Below are 15,209 nucleotides of genomic sequence, written 5' to 3'. Positions count from 1 at the left end.
GTTGAAGTGGGAATCAAAGCTGTCACGGTGGGAAGGGTGAGGGACTCTATTGGAATCACATTGGGAGGGTGAAGACCCTAGGAGACTCCAGAGGACATCCCCTGCCATTTCTTCCCTAGGGGTGGGAGGAAACTAGCAACTGCCCCTAGGAATCCGGCTGCCCGAGACAGTCACCTTGCCTTGCCTCATGGGTGGGCCGGCCCTGCTTGTGATAAACCTCCATGCTATTCCCCAACATTTGTTCCAATCTCAGTGGAGCGAGGAAGGGATAAGCCTCCATTCTCTGGGTGCTACCTTCTCAGTAAGAATCACCTTGCTGCAGTGGTAGCTAATTAAGGTGAAAAATGAAGAGATAGCTACACATGTCAGTGGAACATGCAATGTGGCCCTTCCTCCACAGTCTCTGCGTGAACTATACTAAATACTAGCAAGCAGGAGCAGAGCTGGGCAGAGAAAGCAAAGTAGCGTTGACTACCGCCACTTCACTAGAAGCTCTTTGTGACCGAAAACGCTGTGTTCTATTTAACAATAGTTTTGAATATAGCTGTTGGTTGGAGGGGCGTGGCAACTCCCGAGAGCAGAAATTGCTCCGGAACGCTTTATTGAGCTTTATTGATGTCTGCTGAAGCTCTTGACCCACCAATGGCATTTCTTTAAAATGATATACTCTCAAGTGACTTGAATTTGAAATTAACTCTCGACTTCAAATGACATTTTGAGCAGCGTGTGTGATATCTCCAATTTCTCCACCCGTGCTTTTCAGGTGCTTTAATGCTGCCGACAATTTATTTCCCCAGCAAATATGGCTAATTCCCACTTGGCTAAGAACAATAATATGGAAGTTTGGGACAAACACTGTGAAAACCACCTTCAGATATAGACAAATGTTCTTTCATCGAAGTACACTAGCATAAGACACTGCAGATACCCTTTTGGGTGTCCACACTCTTGCCACAGGAGTTATAAAGATGGGAACAAACCACCATCTATAATTGCATATGTCAAATTTCAGGACGACCGGATCAGAAAGATGGTTTGAAACGCTCTCAGCCACTTTGAAAGCTGGGTAGCAAAATAGGAAGTAAAAGATTAGCCCAGCCTTGCAGATAAATTGGGATGGAGGCAGTTGTTCAACCGATCTAGTTACCTGAGCCTTTCTCCCTCATCCTGCTCCCTCTCTTTTGCACCTCCAAAATACAGTGAAGAAACTATTTCTCTCCCCCCCCCTCTCTCTCTCACACACACACTGGCAACTTTTAGGACCCAGGTGCTGTTTCTCAAGAGGGCAGCCAAGGGGCAAAACAGCCTCAGTCTACCTTTCCCTCTCTCTCAGTAGCAGCATCACTATAGAGACTGAACAGATAGATGTTCATTCTCCCTCTCGCTTCCCTTTACTGAAGGAAAGTAGGGAGGCAGAGAAGGAAAGAGAGACCAATCTACCTGCCAGCTCAGTTCCACTGGTCCAGATTGACCCCGTGTCTCTCCTTCTCCTTTGCAGAGAGTCTTTCTTCCCTTCAATCAAACAAAACAGAGGTAGTCGAAATTTTAAAAATTAAAAAAAAGTCCAGTAGCGCCTTAGAGACCAACTAATTCTTAGTTGGTCTCTAAGGTGCTACTGAACATTTTTTAAAAAAAATTCAACTACATCAGACCAACACGGCTACCTACCTCTAGACCAGTGAGGGCCAAACTTGGCACTCCAGCTGATTTGGGACTACAATTCCCATCATCCCTGACCACCGGTCCTGTTAGCTAGGGATGATGGGAGTTGTAGTCCAGAAACAGCTGGAGGGCCAAGTTTGGCCATCACTGCTCTAGGCGACTTAGGCCAGATGACTTGTGAGCTGGTTGTTCCACAGAAGGGCCGAATCACACTAAGGCACCCTTTGTATCATTCGTCCCCCTCCGCTGCATCAGCAGAGCTACCATGAGCTCAAAACCTTCCTGGAGCATGCAGCTTACACATCACTTTATCTTTGGGGTGGGAAGGGTGTACCTGCACCACATCAAGCCTCTGAGCGACTCAAGGGTGTACTAAATGATATGGTTTTGATCAAATAAATAAAAAAAATAAATATTTTTTAAGGCAGTATGAACTAGGGGCTTACATTTTAACACACCATGTGAGGCTTTTCTCCTTTGAGACGCTGCTGAAGTGGTATGGCAGCCACTTTCCCATGGGTTTATTTCATGTGGCTACTTAACACTGAAAGGTCTGCCTCTATGGGTGGGGCCCATTTCGCGGGTCCTTCCCACACAGCAGAATCTGGCATTAGAAAGGGTGAAAGGGGACACAGTTTACTTTGCCCATGTGATAGCAAGCTTTTATTTTAGAATGATTTTAGCATGCATTCCAAGTGGGACATGTACACACTCTGGGGGGGCTAGAAACATTTCTCCTATTAGATACTGTCCCTTTTAAAGTCAGCCGTATTAGATGTTAGGCACCCACACTGGACATACAGAGAAAAGAGAAGCTGCTTTTAAAGGCTGGAGATCCTTTTTGTGTGTGTGCAGCAGCCTGTTTATACAGTCAAGGCAGAAACTTCATTAAATTGGAAATGGAGAGATACAGAAACACATATTACCAGCTGCATAAATAAATCCATGAAATGTGTTTTTCCTCTCACAAGAGATCATTTCTTTGAAATCTGCAAATCTAGATTTTGTGTCATAAGACTAAGCAACAGAAACCATACTTAAGAGAAATTAAAAATTAAGATAATGTGGAAATGCCAAACAATTCACTGAATTTTCACATATAAATCTTCAGGGGAACATGGGAAGCTGTGTTATATTGACTCGGACTACTGGTACATCTATCTCAGTATTATCCACACTGCAAGTGGCTATCCAGGGTTTCAAGCAGGGGCCATGGCCAGACCCAATCGGGGATTACTGGGGATTGAACCAGGGACCTTCTGCATGCAAAGCGGATGCTCCCCTAAGATGCCACAGTGGTTTATCCCACCTCACAAGATGCATCATATGAACAGGAAGGGGCCACTATGGTAAAGGGTGGCACAGGAAACACCTAAGAAATACTAGAGTATTTAAATAAGGTGCTACTAGTCTGCCTTACTTTTACTGATGTAAGGAAGAGTGCAAAGGGTCATTTTATTTTTATACTTGGCTAGGAGAGAGAAGAAATGCCTCCTCATGTCCACACTGGGAAATCCTTTCAGATGTGCCAGATATCCAGTTGTGATCTGTGGACTCTTATTTCAAACCCTGACCTAAGGAAGTTCACTTCTGCCACAAAGCACATAATCAAGTGCGGTCTGCAGATAAAATTGACAAGTTGTCTGTCTCCAAGGTTGCTAATCTACTGTCACGCCTAGTCATCTCACTTCATCCAAGACCCTGTTTCTTTCATTTTGTATATTTATGGACCGCATATATACTGTATATACCCACCATGGTTGAGGAGTGGAAGAGAGCCCATAGTTGTGGGAATCCATGGGAGATGCAAGAAGGGAATTGTGGGTGCCCAAGAGGGCTTTGTCAGCAAAGGATGGACTGCCCAGTATCAGAGATGGGAGAGGGATTTGTTCCCTAAACTCAACAAGGTCCCTAAGAACATCACTTCACTTTCTGCTTTTAAGTGAGTGGTATCCATTCATGTTTATGGAGACAAGTGAGCAGCAGTTAGCATGCACTCTTTGGGAGGACCCTAGTTGTCCTGAAGGAGGGCCCACCCTTAACAGTATCAGGTGGGCATAGCAGCAGCAAAACCGCCTGTCATATTATTAAGTACTGCAGCCGACTCTGGCCGTTTTCGTTCCCCCATATACCTCTGGAGCAACACTATGTCACGAGCTCCAGAGGAGGGGTGTCAGAGAATTAAAAGTGGCAAGTGCAAACCTTTCCTTTGCCAAGTGCTGAGAGGCCTGGTTGGTTTGGCAGCGGACCTCCCTAAGGGTGCTGCCCATTGGCAAATGCCCAATGCTGTGGTTGGCCAACATCGGAGCAGCATGCATCATCCAAGCACGGTAGGGTGCAATGGAAGCTCTAGTCCAGTTGGGAGGTGACCATGCTATGGGAGCCAGGGGAGTGTGGCATGAATTCATCTCTCTCTATCACACATATATCATAAACATATTTGTCAACGTGAAAAAGCTATAGACAAATATGGAGGATTGCAAGCAACTAACTTTTGCTGAGAGTAGACCCAATGAATGTAGTAGATGCCAGTTGATAATGCTCGTTGATGTCAGTGGGTCCATTCTGTGTAGGCTGAGCATTGGCTACAACCCTTCAAACCACTGCATTGGTAGTAAGATGAACTAGATGACCACTGAGGTCCCCTTCAACTCTTATGCTTCTGCATAGTAATGATGTTGGTAACCTTCTGTGTACTTTAGTGTCACCAGAGATTTTGACTGGGATGGGGTGGGGGGGGGGAGAAGTGAATGGACTCAAGATACACTGCAGCCAAATCTCTAATGCTTCTCCTTTCTGTAAGCTGAAACCATGCAGCAGTGCTACCCTACAGGTCTGCAACAAATTATTGGGCTAAAGAAGTTTTTGCCTGATGTTGTGATACATTCCAAACATGCTGCTACCTAGAAAAGCGTAGCAGAGCTGAGCATCTATAGGAGAATGGATGAGGGCTCAGTAGACATATTAGCAAGTGACTACAACGAGATTCAAATGAAGGCCACTTTCAGCATGATAAACATTGTGAGAAAGGAGAAGGGGTGCAGCATATTTTCTAAAAGATACCTTCCCCACTCATTGTCTCCCTTACTAGAATTTGGTTGCAAACTGATAATGCAGCAGCCCTCTTTGTACAGCTCTCTTTCCCCCAGATCGTCAGCTGTCTTGGGTATATAGTTCCTGGTGGACTACTCTTGGTTGTTTTTCATTCGCCTACGGACCCTCCTTTCTTCCTGTACTGCAAAGAACTATCGGCACTGAGATTCCCAGCTGCTGGGGTCTCAGACTGGCAGCCACGATCTTTCTTCTTCCATTCACACATCCATTCATTCATAGGAAGCAAAAGACAGTTGGGTCTTTGTGGAATGGGCTGACACCAATATTTTGGATCGTGACAGCTGGGAATTTAGCTATTGGCACAGGCGGGTATTCCACAACAGCTTGCCAGTCTTAAAACAGGCTCGTGGACCCTCCTGGAGAAGAGGAAAATTTAATATCGTACTTCTTGTTCACTTTTTTTGAGGGCCACATTCCCTTGTGGGTAATCTTCCAGGGGCCATTCTGGCTAGACAAAAGACTCCAGGAGGGCACGTAGCAAGTGGGATGGAGTCAGGGGAGGGTCACAGCCTGGGGTGTGTATCCTAAGGGCCAGATAAAGAGGTGTGGGATTAAAGTTTCCCACCGCTGATTGGCAAGAGACAGCCTGCACATGCATGATAAAGGGGAATGATCCTTCCACATGTTGATGTCTCGACAGGCATCTTTTATTTTCTTTAAAAAATCTTGCTACTTAATTTGAAATCACAGGTGCGCAGGGGTAGATAGGACACCTTAGGAGGCAGGTGCTTCTATGAGATTTACTGGAACCGTATTTTCCTGGCAGTGGTATACTTGCTAGGCTGTAAGCCTGCTTCTTAAGGTCTCAAGAAGGCAGCTTCTGCATGTGCCATAGAGGGAACTGAGGGGCAGATGGGGCTCATAAACCTGGGAAGGCAGCCCATCTAAGAGAAGTAAAACTCTGATCCTAAATCTCCACTGCTTTGCAGGGTATCTTCAGGAGAAGAAAAGACTAAGGAGTAAACCCCACACAAATCTGGAGTGGAGTCCCTAAAATGGTTGATGGCACCTTCCGGCAACTCTTGCAACCAAACATATAGCTCTGCTTTCCCATCAGCGAGGCCAAGAGGAGGGTCATTGCCTAGGCAGTCCAGGACCTCCATCCACACTGCCCAGGCTTGCGCCCCGGGGAGGTCACTTTGGTGCTGCTAATGCAGCAGTTTGACCCCCCCCCCACCTCTTGAGACAGATGGAGGCCAACATACACAGTTTGTGCCCTGGCATCAACCATACTGATACATTACATGCAAATTTGGCCTTCTAGTGATAATCATTACCTGCAAAATATGGCCCAGTTCACATGATGTGCTAAGAGAATCCCTAGCTTAACGGCCCTCCGAACCTCTCTCTCTGGCCCTTGGCCCTCTCCCCAGGCCATAGACCCTCTGCAGCCAGAGCCCTCACTGGTCCTGTTTCACATTGTACTTGAGTGTTTTTGCCTGGCTCCTTGAACTTTGATAATGGCTATTGCTTGGCTGGATGGAGGAAACAGCGGCGTATTTAAGTGTGTACAGAATCTAGCCTTCTGCACCAAGGCAAAAAAAAATCTGCATTCATTGCTCTGCCCACTTTTGCCTCTGGCCCCGCCCACCACTAGTATGCAGCTCCCAGAAGGTAATGGCTGAAAAATGGTTTTCTACCCCGGGTGGCGCTGTGGGTAAAACCTCAGTGCCTAGGACTTGACGATCGCATGGTCGGTGGTTCGAATCCCCGCGGCGGGGTGAGCTCCGGTCGTTCGGTCCCAGCTCCTGCCCACCTGGCAGTTCAAAAGCACTCTTAAGTGCAAGTAGATAAATAGGGACCACTTTAAGCGGGAAGGTAAACGGCGTTTCAGTGTGCTGCGTTGGTGCTGGCTCGCCAGCTGCAGCTTTGTCACGCTGGCCACGTGAGCCGGAAGTGTCTTCGGACGGCGCCGGCTCACGGCCTCTAGAGCGAGATGAGCACGCAACCCCAGAGTCGGACACGACTGGCCCGTATGGGCAGGGGTACCTTTACCTTTACCTTTACCCCAGATGTAGTGAGGCCACACAAACATGCAGGCTCCTGGAGAGGGCTTTGCAGCCGCCTTTGCTAATCCATTTTGCTGCCACACTGTGGTGAGCTAAATCAAGGCTTGGCTTGGTGCATCTTCCAACTTAGGACTCTTGGTTAACCAGGGGGTTCTTCATCGCAAGTCCTCGCATGGACAACACACGAAATCAAACCTTGGCTTAGCACAGCAGTCACAAGAACCAGGGCAAAGTGGCAGCGGAAGCTTCTCTGGGAGGCTGCAAGTCCATGCAGTCTCACTAGGTCACGATTTGTCTTAGGATGTTGTGTGAACCAGGCCTACGGCAGATCACTCAGTGGCAGGGGCAGCAAAGGAAGGGTCAAGCTGAACTTTATTTGAATTTAATTCAGAGGAGGAGGACGGAGGTGTGGGGAGAGAAGAGGAAGATCCCCCACCCCTTTTAATGCCGCAAAGGGCGTCTACACATTGCTCATAGCAAAGGAGCTAATCTATTATTGATCAAGAAATAATTAGTGTTTTAAGGGACTCCTGGAGAAAAACCGGAAAGGTGTAAGGCAAAAAGGAGCACGACCACAAGACCACGTAAGAAGCCTCAGGGGACTTCCGAGGGCTGACGCTTGGCATTTGCGTGGTCTGCGTCATCACACTAAGCTGTCAACATGCAGGCTTCTCTGAATAGCAACAGCCAGTGGAAATATTTCATGGCATTTTCAAGAATTGGATTCAGGGAACTCCCACATGGATTGGCACTGGGCGTAACATGTCCACAGAAAACTTGAACCAATTTGCTGCTCACAGCGTTCAGCAACGCCGAAGCTTCATTATTATTTTTCTACCTCTCCCTTAAAAACAAACAATGGATTGCTGAATATAATACTGTGTGTGATTTCATCTCAGTAAGATATAAGTGCCCTGGATTGGTGCGGACCTGCTCATTTTTCTACAGCAGGATACCACTGTCTCTAAGCACTGTATTATTTAGGAAAGAAAGCAGCAACACCCTCAACACAATAGCATTATAACATTAGCTGAACAACAGCCCCTTTAGAAATCTCTTTTTAAACAAGGAAAAACTATGTTGGGGGGGGGGATGTTCCTCCTAGAAGAGGATGGGCTCTGACTGGGGTTTCAAAATATTGTGAAGGAAATGAAGAAGAGGAAGAGGGAAGCAATGTGTCATCCAAGGATTCCATTTTCCTTTACTGACCAAAAAATAATAATATTAAAACAAAAATCCCATACAATCTCCTGAGGTAATCTGAATTCTGTTTGAGGGTGTGCATGAGAGAGAGAGAGAGAGAGAGAGAGAGAGAGAGAGAGAAGAGTGTTGGAGGAATGGGAAGAGAAAGGGCTACAGAACGACACCTGTTTGTAAACAGTCTCTTTGTTCACTAGGGGAGGATTATCTCTAAACGGATTTAGGATCCACACACAGGATTTCAAAGCTCCTAATGTTATCACCATTCACTGGAGAGGCCGGTTCACGGCAACTCCAAATGACTGGAGGAGATTTCCTATAAGTTGATTGCAGTTGACTGCTTTTTTTTCCTCTCCCGCTTTTCTTTTTCCAAATCAACCTTGTTAATCCATTCATTAGATGCGGCTTAATTAACAGGGGCAGTGAGACAAGGACGACGGGAAGAAGATGGGGAACCGATACCCTTCCCCCAATGTTGGTTGGGGTTTTTTGTTTGTTTTGCTTGAAAGCTAACAGCTATCTCTCCTCTTCCCAAATACGCTTTCTACATGTTTTACACACTGGCTTCTATTTTAACCAAAGGCTAAATTCCTCCCTGACTGTGACACAGAAGTAAACCCCATACGGTTTGACATTTGTGGGATTTGAGGCTGAGCGCGAACGGCGCTCTCCTCCCTTGCCAACGTTAATGCAAACTGACAATAGTAGAGGCCCGGGGTCATGTGACTTTAATCAGCGCGGCCCTAAGCCAGCAGAACCACATTAATTATTTCGGGGCTTTCTTTTCCATGGGCAGAGGGGGTGGGGTGGGGGTGGGGAAAACTTGTATATCAAGAGGAGGAGGAGGCTTCTGCTCAGCCTTCCTCTTTGGGTTGCTTCTCAGAAAAAGGTGGGGCATCGTAAAAGGTGCAGGAAGAGCCCCAGAGCCGACCGCCAGGGAAGTTTTACAGCATCTTGCATTACCGCAACAATCTCTCCATCTTCGGAAAACTGGTTGGTTACAGCTCCCCGCCCCCCTTGCTTTTTCTGCTTCTCCCCCACCACTGCACACTCTTCAAACAAATGGAGAAACTTTCACTCTGCAGCCAGTTAACTCCCTATAATGCTTCTTGATCTGTGTCACTCCCTGGAGTGGCAGAGTCCTCTGTTTTTAATTGTACTTTTCGGACAACAGCCTACAAGCTATTAGCCGGCGTGTCAACCAGGTAACCGTTCCACAGAGAAACAAGATCAGGACGGACAGGGGAATATTGATTCTCTCCCCTTCCCCCCCCCCACTCCCGCAGCCCTCCATCTTTCCTCTAAAAAGGCAATGGGCTGGGGGGGGCGGTTTGAGGGGGGGGAACCTACACCTGCAGCATAACGCTGCTAAACCCAGGCAAATCCAACAAACAACAAAGGATGCCCTACAGAGAGCAGAAGAGACCGTCGGACATGCGAAAGGCTCAGGCAGGGAACTAGGAAGATACTCGTAGCGTTACAAAAAGGGTTCTCTTCCCCGCCTCCCGCCTCTGTTGCTGCTGTTAGGAAACAAGCTTCAGGAATTCCCTCTCCCCCAATTATCCACCATATAGTGCATGATAAGGCTCAAAACGAGTGCAGCCCGCTGCTAGCGGATGCCATCTGAAAGGGAGGTGGAGTCTCCACACGCAATTGTGCCAAGAAGGAAACAATGGCATTTTCACGGGCAAGTGAAATGCCTGCGAAGAGCAGTCCACCAGAAGTAAGGCTGAATTCCGTCCAAGCCCACACACCCCTCCGTCTGCCCATCCCCTCCAGCTCGCTGGACAAATCCTCTCCTGCGCCGCATTCTTCCCCGGCTAACCCCTGCTCAGCACAAGCCATGCAAAAGCGATCAAGTGCAGCGACAGAACCGCAACTTTCAAACGGAATGACAACCACCGGGGTGGGGTTGGAGGGGAAGGACGGAAAAGAAGGGGAGCCCCACGGACCCACACAGTATATATTTTTTTATTTCGCATTTCCAGAAACGCCCACCCATGCCTCCGACAAGAAAATAATCAAACAGGTATAGTAGCTCTGTAAAAGTGCTTACCGACTTTGGGCTCTTCTTAGGGGCTGGCAGTCCTGGGGAAAAATGGCAACAAGGAGGGGGGGAAGAAAAAAAACAACAAACCATTAGCAGCATATAAATCTTTACCTTCCTTAAGGGGGGTGGGGGGGAGAAATCCCTAGGTGTATCATCCGAACGTAGCCATCTGCAGAGTTATGTCAGATTTTGCTCTAGCATCAGAGTTGCCAGTCTGTTCATATCGAATCAAAGCACAGCGTTGGAGGTTTGTGGGGGGGGGGGGGAGAGTCGGAGTGGGGAGGGGAAAGAGAGAGAGAGAGAGCGCTTGGAGAAGGGAGGAGATCTATCTGCATTAGCTATGCTGACTTGTGCTGCAGCAGCCTGGAGGCTGGAGAAAGAAATTCACAGACCTCAGCGGCATGGGAAATTGAACACTTGGACAGAATCTCAAACGCTCCCCTGGATTAAGAGGGACTTAGCTCACAATTAAGCCAAGGATATTACCTTTTGACACGGCCGGCGTGTCAAATTTATCAGACCAATTGGAACGGTAGTGCAGAAACACAAGATAAGACAGGCAGATAAGAGAGATGATCTGCTTCTACATACTTAAAAAAAATAAAATAACGCGAGCCTTTTTTGGGGGTGGGGGTGTATGTATGTTTTCCCCACCACAAGCTTAGGAAAGCAAAAGCTGAAGCAAGAGAACAAAGAAGGGTAAGGTTTATCTCTAAGAAGGGTCAGTTATAAATACAGATGCTCCTGGCAAACCCTTTAAGTTTGCTTCCAAGTCCAGTCTGCATGATTATAGGCAGCGATCACCATCAACTAGTTAAGAGTGCAGCAGATTCACAATGAATGCAATGTTATTTTTGGATAGGGAGAGGTGAATGGATGGCCAGGGAGCAGAGGCAGGGAGAGATTTTTTTCTTTCTTTCACTCTCCTGGGCATTAATGGTGATGAAAATGCAAATGAGAAAGCATTTAACGCTGAGAGGGAAAGCCTAGAGATTTTACATTTTGGAGACAGACCCGGAACACTGCAGCATATCATTGTTTCTCTGACAGTGGGGAAACTGGATAAAAGGAGTCTCCCAGTCCCTGCCATTGGCATTTTCTTTTCTTTTTTGGTAGCACAATGTCCCATTGGAAATGGAGTTCATGCTTAAGGGAAATGAGTCTTAATAAAGGAAGACAATGTCCCTAAGCAGATGTGAGAAGGTAAGAAACAAATTACTTTAGAAATCAGAGAAACAGGAACTGTGGTGGAGCAAATAGCTAGAAGTGCTGTTTCAACTATGTGTTAAAAACTGCAAAGCAACTCAACAGTGTGAAATCTGCTCCCATTTTTTAAAAAACAACAACACACATAACATTATGCTCTCTTTTCTTTCTATTGCTCCTTTAATGCTTCACGATCCAATGCTACGCAGAGAATGAAGCATGTTGTGTGAATGAAAAATAAATTAATAATAATAATAATAATAATAATAATAATAATAATAATAATAATAATGTGTGTGAAGAATGGCTTCTGGTGATGTGCAACATGATGTCAGATGTCCACAATAAATTCGTATTGACTTATTGACATATAATAGATCTTTAGGATCAATATGGAGTAGTCAGCTTGTGCTCCTGTATACCAGTGATTTCTAAAACCTTAGAAATCACTGATATACAGGAGCACAAGGCTGGCCCATGATATCAAATATTTACTATATAGGAGCCAAACATGAGAAATGCTGAACTAGAATGGCCCTTTATACGCTGATGCAGTTGTACTAAAAGCATTGTATTATACTGCAAATGTTCTATGTCTGGTATTAGCCAGTAATTGAGATACTTGTCTATAAATGATCTTCCTTAAATACAAGTGGGCCCCTGACAAAATTTCTTGTTGACATGGTGCACCTTCAAGCTTAACACTGTCTAAACATCACCCAATAAGGGCTTCCTTTTGCCCCACCCTCCTCCAGCTCATATGTTCATTTATTTTATTTTATTTTTACTGGAGTGCACATGCAACAGATGAATCTGTTTGCTGGAGCCACGTTTTACTTAGGAAACCTGTCAAGGGTCCTTTCTACGAAGTAGGCCGCTAGAAGGAAAGCAAAGGTGGTGGCCCACAAAAAGGAGCAAAGCAAAAGCACCATCCAAAAAAGAAAGCAAAGGGTTTGGTTTAAATATACACACTCAGAGGTTCAATTCTTCTGACAAGTTACTAGTGATGGACAGCCTACACACAACAGCTTCAGCTGATGAAAGCTGCAGATGACACTGCTAATAATAGTGAGCATTTGCATATAAATTATGCAAAGCAGCTCACATTCAATGTCTCTTAATGACATCCTTAAAATGGGCTGTTACCCATACTGCAGATGAAATGACTGAGGCTCATACAGAATGGGTTGCCCAAGTCCACCTGGGAAAGTTTGAAGCTGGAGGTAAAATCTGAACCAAATACATAGAGGTCCTGTGTCATACTCTTAGCCACTCTACTCCAACAGGTGCACAGAATACACACACCCTGCAACACACACACACACACACACACACACACACACACAAACAAATAATAATCTTCACTTCACCTTAGACCTCACAATCCCAGCCAGGGACTGATGGGGAGCCTCCCTCATTAATATTTCCTAGTCAAGGGTATTCTCAGTCCCCACAAAATTTTCAAGTCCGCTTTCAGAGCGAAATTCTAGGATCGAAAAAACCTTTGGTTTGAGAAAAAGAGTCAAGGTTTTTTGTTTTTTAAATGAAATTTAATTACACACGAGCCCTGTTGAGGAGGAGGGCAGAACATTTAATTTCATGGATCTGTTATAATAATAAGTCTAAAAATGAGCTGGAAGGAGTATGGATTTGGGCATCGTATATTGTTTTAGCTAGGAAGGCCTCTTTCTTGACTTGCTTTAGACAAAAAAAGCACCTCCAAATTTATCTTATGTTACAAAAGATACAAGTGAACATTTTTTTTAAAAAAAGAAGCATACCACAAAACAGTACTGAGCACATTTGTAGATCTTAATCATGGCAACAAACAGGTCGTTTCCTACATAACAAGTTTCCCTCAACTGGTGTATGTAAAGTTTCAAAGATTCAACTCCTTACTTAGGTGGCAAGCCGGGGGGATAAACTCCAATGAACTAAGGCCCCTGCTCGGGCAGGTCCCTTCATAACACACCTCCATCACCTGCAAACCTACAAACCCTTCACACAGAAAATTTCACAACCTCTCCACACAAAACACATGTGAAGATACTTCTGGCACACTTCAAAAATGGATACAAACTGAGGAACACATCTCTCTCTCTCTCTCGCTCTCTCTCTCTCTCTCTCTCTCTCTCACACACACACACACACACACACACACTTTGCCACCCCCACTTTCCCCATGTACCCTCATCTACTGGACCACAAGCCTCCTCAGTCAGGAGTCAGCCATCTTTATTTTGGTAACACGCTCCTCATATGACACTCACTTGCCTTTACTGAAATTATCTGTTTAAATGAGAAATAAAAAAAAATCACTTTTATGAACACACAGTTGATTTTCACCAAAAAGGAAAGGCAATACTCCTGACAATTTGATTATTATTATTTTTTAGAAAATCTAAAACAGCAAAAAAGGAAAAATAAAGGTATGGTGCGGTGGGCAAAAAGGGATGGGGAGGGGAGGCCCCCAAAAGGGAAATTTGAAATTAAGGAGAAATGCTTGAAAAGCCATTTCTCAGGTTGCTTGCTTGATTTAGCTAGCTAGCTAGATTCTCGCATAGACATTCTGGGTCAAAGATTCGATGGTTGGGACAAATCTAAGCCTTGAAGAAGCTTTCCCAACTAGGCACCCTCCGAAATTTTTGGACTACTACTCCGCCAGCTCTAGTCAAAATAGCCAATGGCCAGGAATGATGGGAGTTGTAGTTCAACAATATCAGGAAGGCACAAGATTACAGAAGGCTGTCTTTGGCTGTATTTCCTTTTCAAAGTTTACCTTTCTGTTTCCAGGGTCATCTCAACCTGCTCTGAACCTATGGGGCAGTGTGACACCTAATGCAACTTCTAATGAAAAAGTGTGTGAACTGACTCATTGACCTGCTGCTTGCTTGTGAGAAAGCTTGCAGCTCTACAATGGGGGAACAATCCTTGTCTCCAAGAGTCTGTTCAACTTTAACAGCTGACGTACCAGGAAGCAGAACAGAACAGAACATCGGCACCTGAGCTGCCTTTATCTAAGCCAGCCTTTGCCAGCATGGTTGGCACTAAGGTCTGCTGCCCTCTGAAATGAAACCATATGTCCACCACACTATCACAAGGAATTCTAGGAAAGCCAGCATAAGCCACTCACTATCTAAAGAGCTGGACCAGGTTGCAGCAAAATTCAGTGCAAGTTCCACCTCTATAAGTTCCTCCCAGTTGCAGTTTCCCATATGTATAGAATTAGATTATCAGTGAATCTGATTAAAACTGTGAGGTGTCGTGTAAATTATAAATGCTTTCTACATATCATAAATAGTAACGTTCTCAGAACGTTTTCATGCATTGGATAAATCCCAGAAGCAAGCAGGGTGCCTCAAGAGAGATGGGTGGCTTGCTCAAGAAAAAGTGGGCTCTCTATGAGGCAGTGCAAGTCAAAATGGGGAGCACTGCAAGCACTTCGAGGTAAACTGGCAATCCAGACAGGGGGATGCGGGGAAATTTCAGGCTGGAATCTGCTGAAAGCAGAAGAGTTTGGATTTGATATCCTGCTTTATCACTACCCGAAGGAGTCTCAAAGCGGCTAACATTCTCCTTTCCCTTCCTCCCCAACAACAAACACTCTGTGAGGTGAGTGAGGCTGAGAGACTTCAGAGAAATGTGACTGGCCCAAGATCACCCAGCAGCTGCATGTGGAGGAGCAGGGAAGCGAACCAGGTTCCCCAGATTACGAGTCTACTGCTCTTAACCACTACACCACACTGGCTCTCGAAGGAATGCCTCTTGACGAATGATAGCATCTGAGTGAGATGATGGGGAGAGGAAGCCACCACCATTATGGACAGAGGGCAAAGTGGCAGGAATGGTTGTGACTCATAAGTCAAGCTTGTAATCAGAGGGGATGATTGTACCCAGAAAGCTAAACATTTTTAGCTCTTCCCCACAAAAAATATTTAAAAGTATCTAGCACAAAAGGCCACGGGTGG

General features: G+C 45.6%; 1 protein-coding gene and 1 long non-coding RNA gene across 51 annotated transcripts in view; one reads left to right on the top strand and one right to left on the bottom strand.

Annotated features, from left to right (window-relative positions):
- MAGI1 (membrane associated guanylate kinase, WW and PDZ domain containing 1) overlaps nt 1–15,209 on the bottom strand; it is a 480,329-nt gene that overhangs the window by 46,569 nt on the left and 418,551 nt on the right. For all 50 annotated transcript variants that reach the window (XM_083491069.1, XM_083491085.1, XM_083491061.1 and 47 more), the window contains one exon: nt 10,042–10,073. In XM_083491069.1, coding sequence (XP_083347195.1) covers nt 10,042–10,073 — 32 coding nt within the window. The remainder of the gene's footprint in view (nt 1–10,041; nt 10,074–15,209) is intronic.
- Nucleotides 8,905–15,195, top strand: LOC310702182. Its single transcript, XR_014523331.1, has 3 exons — nt 8,905–10,014; nt 11,152–11,238; nt 14,035–15,195. It is a non-coding gene; the product is annotated as an uncharacterized lncRNA (long non-coding RNA).

Source organism: Podarcis liolepis (assembly GCF_965112155.1).
Source record: "Podarcis liolepis genome assembly, chromosome: 2".
Lineage (NCBI taxonomy): Eukaryota > Metazoa > Chordata > Lepidosauria > Squamata > Lacertidae > Podarcis > Podarcis liolepis.
The sequence above is the reverse complement of the archived record's forward strand: the minus strand, read 5'-3'. Positions and strand labels throughout refer to the sequence as shown.